The 6,477-nt window shown below is 37.7% G+C and overlaps 1 protein-coding gene across 2 annotated transcripts; it reads right to left on the bottom strand.

Annotated features, from left to right (window-relative positions):
* Positions 1-3,215: 3,215 nt before the first annotated feature.
* On the bottom strand, positions 3,216-5,486 carry LOC127776562 (LRR receptor kinase SERL2-like). Of its 2 annotated transcripts, none has more exons than XM_052302978.1 (7): positions 5,282-5,486; positions 5,044-5,176; positions 4,817-4,888; positions 4,547-4,690; positions 3,957-4,028; positions 3,804-3,863; positions 3,216-3,720 (listed from the first exon to the last, which is right to left on the bottom strand). In XM_052302978.1, exons 1-7 carry the CDS (start codon positions 5,373-5,375, stop codon positions 3,555-3,557), a joined length of 741 nt encoding a protein of 246 aa, XP_052158938.1. In that variant the 5' UTR covers positions 5,376-5,486; the 3' UTR covers positions 3,216-3,554. The 2 variants fall into 2 exon arrangements, with proteins under 2 accessions (XP_052158938.1, XP_052158939.1); XM_052302979.1 differs by having other exon boundaries at positions 3,216-3,701.
* Between the last annotated feature and the right edge of the window lie 991 nt (positions 5,487-6,477).

Genomic DNA, 6,477 nt, shown 5'->3' with positions numbered 1-6,477 from the left:
AAAAAATATGTTAAAAGTTTTTGTGAAGCATATAATGATTTGTCCACATGCTACGCACTTTGAGTTGGTGGTTTTGCTTCTTTTTTTTTTTCTTGATTCTCCATGCGAGCTCGCCGAATTTGATTCTGCGAGGTCAAGTCTTGTTCATCTTTTGTAAAAAAAGAACTGGATTTTTTTTAACCAAAGTGCCCGTAGCCATTGTGAGTTGTCTCCGAATCGCGAAATAGAACGGAATAATCGTAAAGGAGGTAGCTCAATTCTCGTAGACGTAATATTACCAAACTTACGCATTTCAAAATGGTTCTTATTAAAGTTTAGAGGCAATAATCATGGTGATGGGGCTTTAAAAGACTTCTTTTTGAATGCAGGATTTAAAAAGGAATAAAACATAGTAGAATGTCACACCGTGTGCCAGTTCGTTTAAAAAAAATAGAAAACACATGCTCCAAATAGCCATTTCGATGGCACACACAAAAAACATATAAATCTGGACATAGAAGAGAAAAAGAAACATGAGACATGACCACATGTTTGTCTCACCAAAATTCCTATTGAATGTCCATCCTGTAATATTTTTAAAGGAATTTTTAGAGCAAATTCTTTCTTTTAAAGGGCTCTAAGGAATTTTATCTATATGATTGAAGTCCTCCAGAAACCCATCAATTTTTCTTTGTTCCAAAGTCAAGGAAAGCCTTTTTAGTTTTCTTAGGTTGTGTTCTTTCCAGTGAGTTCCCAGCGCACCTCTCTCGTTTTCCATACACACGCTTTTCAAATTTTGCAAAAAAAAAATCTATACGAAAGTTGCTTTAAAAAGAAATTTATCTATTTTTTAAAAAATAAATACTTAATTAATCATAAGAAAATATGTTGCTCCGTTTTACGTGCGAGGGAGGTGAGTTCCCAATCTCACCTTCCCAAAACAGCCAAGGTCACTTGCTGCAACAGTTGACCAAATTGGATTAGGGTGACCATAATCTGGAACTTCATGTATTCCTCTTCTAGAACCATAACCTGAACATATGCACTCAAAGTTGTCCTTATTCCATTAATTATTTTAAAACATGCAAAAAATGAAACTTTGTTGAATCGATTATTAATAATAACTTCACTCACAAAGATTGATTCTGAATTGATTTTAATACTTTCAGCCTTTCTTTTTTTGGGGTGGGGGAGGGTTTGGGGGGGGGGGCTTTTTCCACCCATTGAAAGCACACTCTCACTTCCTCTATCAATTTTGCTATTCTCTCTTTTGCCCCTATTCAATTCTCTTTTGCCATTACCATAATACCATTGGTCAAAGTTAGTTCACCATTAGAGTAGCCCCAAAAAGACTATTATACCCTTAATCCGTTATGTAACTAAAATTATAAGAAATTCCAAAAAAAATATCAAGGAAAATGTAATTATATATTTAGTTTTTAAAGGTTGAGTAAACAATTTATGATGGACCATTTCAGTTAGTTCAAAAGTTTTATAATTACAGCTAAAAAATATTTAAATATAAAATATTTTTGCTTATCCACATGTAATGTAAGCATGGCATACACATGATGCATTTGGGATAAAAAAAATGAAATAGCCATGCACATCCCAAGTACAATTATTTCGTGAAACATTTAAGAATCATATCAATCCCATGATGCTTTTTTTTAAAGAGGTAATAAATATAATTATCCTTTTTAGTTATTTTTTCTGAAAATTTAATACATTTTAAGTTCCCATAATTTTTTTAATGTTTTGCGTTCGCGAAAAAAGTTTCCCACTGTTTTATGGTATTTGCTAAAATTTGAAGTGTATTTTTTTATTTTGGAACAATCCTTTAGGCCTAGTAAATAAACCGGACTAGGCTGATGGTTGAACCGAAAAAACAGAACCACCATCCTTGTGGGGTCGGTTTGCTACAAATACTAGACATGCAATTAGACTGTTGCGAACCGCGTGAACCGAACCAAGCACCGCTACCAACCAGCTAGCTTGCTCATGCCAACAAAGGGGATATATGCATGATAAATAAACCTCTTCTGGTTCAGCACTTGGACCGGACGAACCGGAGGTAGGACTGATGACCCGGTGAACTAGGTGCTCGAGTGGTTTGAATGACCGTTCTGTTTTTTTTTTTTACTATGCTTTTAGTGCCAAACTTAAATGGTCAATTTCCATATACTAGATGGCGATGGCAAAACAAAAACACACACTAATATAATAGTCATAAAGGAGAGAAGTGTAAATTTCCGATAGCCAAAGAGATCATACGGTTGCGGTTGCAACAGTGGCAAATGAAATTTCACCTTTTCTTAATGCTAACTATGCTAAACTTTCAAACTATGGTAAAAAAATCACAGCAAGATGAAATTCAGTATTCACACCAACACACCAGACTTACAACTGACGGAATCTACCGTTTGCTCTCTAGCTTATCAGCTGCTACCAAAAATTTAAGTTTTAAAACATAATTATAGAGTTAATTTTCATTCTTTTATCGTAATTTTTTCAGTATTGATTTTGAAGTCGCTAAGAATACATGTATAAAAGCTTTATTCACAATTTTTTTTTCGCTATTAAGCGTTACGCCTTATAGTTCATTGTAGATGAAATGATGGGAATTCTTCAGAAAATATATTTGCGATTTTCACATATATATAAGCGCTTCCAATATACTCACTGCAAACTTCCAAGCACAGGCATCGATAAACCTTGCCAGTATCGATGCAGTCATGCAGAGATTTGGCCAGACCATCAGAATTCAGAGGGATTCAGAAGCCATTGCTGAGGTAGGAGAGTATATGCATCAGACAGACAGACAGCCGGCGACATCCCGATATCCAAAGACAGCTTGGACAAACTTACAAACCAGCTGTGAAATCCGAACCAGCAATTTCCTGCCTTCACGTACGAATTCGGGACATATTCCTGCACCTGACGACAAGGTACTACTACTAACGCAAACAAGAACAAAACAGCTCGTAAGCAAGCGAAGCAAGCCTCGCCAGAAGAGGATAAAATTCAGCCACAGTGCAGCCCTTGACATGTCCCAATCATACACGCTGCCTGCCGATCTCGCATTCAGTGTTTTTTTCTTTTTCCATCTGTTCACCTTTTTCTCAGCTAGCTGCTGGGTGCAACACCCAGATACAGTAATTCAGCATGTTTTGGCCAGGAAACAAATGCAACGTTCCAAGATCTGGTAGGTTCCCACAAAGCACAAAACGGGTTGTACAGAGGGTGCTAATTATATAATCCAAGGTACAGGCAATCATTAGTCCAGAAAGAGACTCTTATTCACTAGTGTTACATAATACTCCTTCCGTTCTAAAATAAACCAATCTTCTAGTACAATAAGTCTGGATATGCTATGATGTGACAGTATAAGGTTGGTTTATTTTGGGGCATCTAGTACATTTCAAGCTAAGCTCACTCTAGGAGCTTATATCAGACTAATAAAAGCAACGTCAAATAACAAGTAGCTAGTCCCTCCGTTTTTTTAATGTTTGACGTTGCTTAGTTCGAAATTGAGCTAACCAACGTCAAATATGAAGGACTGAGGCAGTAATTATTTAGAGACGGTGTTCTCCATTTGCCCTTTCAGTAAGCAGCATTTGAAGAACAGACTGAACAGTAAAATCTTCTTGATCTAATGGAACATCGCCATCGGCGCCATCCTGTAGCAATCTTGCTCGCAGATGAGGGGATTCCCCACTACGCTGCAAGAGAAGAGAAATCCTGCAATTGTTGAACAACACTGAATCAAAGAAAAAAAGGTTCTTTTTTTGTTCCAAAGAATGAACTTGAAACTGCAAACTTACTTGTATCTTCTTGCCAATGATGCCGGTATCGGACCACTCAGGTTGTTGTATGACAAATCTCTGAATCACCAGGTGCAGAGCGAGACAAAGTAAACTGATTAATTACAACAAACCAAAGCAAGAGCAGGGGAAACTGGTGACGAATTTACTCACAGGAAAACAAGGTGCGACAGGTTAGCTGATGCAGAAGGAATTGGACCAGACAGGGTGTTGTTGTTCAGCCTCCTGATCAAAGTTACAAGAGAACAATAGATAGACAGACTCCCAACTTAGCATGGCAACAAAGAAACAACTATAACTATGTATACGTTCATATTATATGGTAAAGTCAATTTTCCGTTAAGATGATATTCCCTCATTTTGTGCATGCCATTTAAATAGTTATGATTTTTTAATATATATATATATATAAGATTTAAATATAGAAAAAATTAAAATTATATATTAGTTAAGAGCTTGGTTTGTTATTTTCGTTTAAATTTATATGGGTTGAATTCGAACTTATATGTTTTAAAGTGATATATCACATGATGATTTATTTTGCTTTTTTATGAAAAACATAAATATTTGGATGTGTAAGAAACGAGAAGAGCATCCACTCGAAGGGAAAAAAAACCACCTCGGTACATAATTCCAAATCATTTATGAACAGTGCAGCAGTGCTTGAAAATTGTCTAAAAAGGGGAGCAGGCAGCATTCAAAGGCTTTGCAGTTTGCAGTTTGCACTGTGGAGCTGCACTCACAAGTACTGGAGGCTCTCAAGGTGGCCCACAGAGCTGGGGATTTCACCACGGAATTGGTTGCTGGAGAGATCAAGTCTCTTGAGGTTTGCCAGCTTGCCAATCTCTGCTGGGATTGGCCCACTTATGTTGTTGTTCTGCAGGAGACTGCACCATCAAAAGATCAAAAAAAGGAGAAAAAAATCAGTTTCAACTCAAACAAAAACTGGTCATGTCAAGGCTATAGTACCAATGCACATCCATGGACTGATGTGAGGAAGAAACACCACTCACACAGTCTCAAGATTGGTCAGGTCGCCGATGCTTGGCGCGAGCAGGCCAGAGAGATGCTGGCCTGGAGCTTCCCTGAAAAATATTCAGAGTATTCAGACAAGCAGCAGATGAGAGGTAGGATGCGGGTTGCACGTAACGTGTTCAAGGGGCGGTGGCGCGATTCGGCGTCAACAATATATGTAACTATGTATTGCTCGCTTTGATTTGATTAATCGGTGCTTAATTACAGGGTAGTGACGAGGGAGTCCGGGGAGCAGGTGATCAAGGCCCAGCTGCAGGGGTCGACGGAGTTCTGATCCCAGCTCTTGAGCACGCCATGGGGGTCCTCGAGCAGGTTCTTGATCTCGATCAGAGCTTGCACTGCAAATCACCACCAATTCATCACCACTAATCACTAATTCAGCACAGGCAACGCTCATACCAAACCAAATGCAAGAATTGGAGCAGAGACAATCGCCAACTGGCCTTCGGTGTTGACGCCGTAGGAGGAGAGGCGGGCGGTGGAAGGGGAGGAAGAGACTAGGAGGAGGAGGAGGAAGAAGAAGAAAGGCGCCTCCATTGCTGATGAAGGTAGCTAGAAGACGAGCTAGCAAATTAGCGTGATTAGTGGGAGGAGGGTAAGGGTAATCAAGGTGAGCTCTTTCTTGGGGGTGGAAGAGGAGAGGACTGCCTGTTCTGTGCGTGCGTTTCATATTATAAGTCGTTTGACTTTTTGTCTAATCAAATTTTATTAAGTTTGGCTAATTTTATAGAAAACTTTAACAACATATCAAGTTAGTTTCATTCAACATTAAATATATTTTGATAATATGTTTGTTTTGTATTGAAAATACAAATACATTTTATATATATTTGGTCAAACTTAAAGTTTGACTAGGAAAAAAGTAAAACGATTTAAAATATAAAACGGAGGGAATAGTAAAATTTGATATCTTAGTACTCCCTCTGTCCAGCAATATACGGGATTATTCCCAATTAAGCACAAATTAAGGAAGAGAAGAGAGTACATACATTAGATCTGATTGTGTGAAAAAATGTCTATTTGACACATTGAATATTCTGCATAGAGTACACAATAGAAAATAAACTGGTAAAGTTTGGCATGAAGGAACGAATTTAAAAATGCACCCACAGGTTAGCATTAATGAGTTTGTCAGGGCCTTATTCTTATTTGCTGAAATAAGGGCATGTTTAGTTCGCGAAAAGAAAATTTTTAGGTGTCACGTCGGATGTTTGACTGGATGTCGGAAGGGGTTTTTCGTACGCGAATGAAAAAACTAATTTCATAACTTGACTGAAAACCGCGAGACAAATCTTTTGAGCCTAATTAATCTGTCATTAGCACATGTGGGTTACTGTAGCACTTATGACTAATCATGGACTAATTAGGCTCAAAAGATTCGTCTCGCAATTTCCCTCCCTAACTATGCAATTAGTTTTTTTGGGGAGAATAGCCACTTTAGTCCCTAAAGTTTCTCTATAGGATCAGTTTAGTCTCTAACCTTTTAAATGGTCCAAAGAAATCCTTAAACTTTGTCATAAGGCCTAGAATATTCCTTGGGTCTACCAAAATCATCATATGGATATGCTATGTCATCATTCATGCAAAATCTATGATGAATTGTCCAAATTACCCTTACTTATATCATAGGAAAATAAAT

The sequence above is a fragment of the Oryza glaberrima genome, chromosome 6 (assembly GCF_000147395.1).
Source record: "Oryza glaberrima chromosome 6, OglaRS2, whole genome shotgun sequence".
Taxonomy (NCBI): Eukaryota; Viridiplantae; Streptophyta; class Magnoliopsida; order Poales; family Poaceae; genus Oryza; species Oryza glaberrima.
The sequence above is the reverse complement of the archived record's forward strand: the minus strand, read 5'-3'. Positions and strand labels throughout refer to the sequence as shown.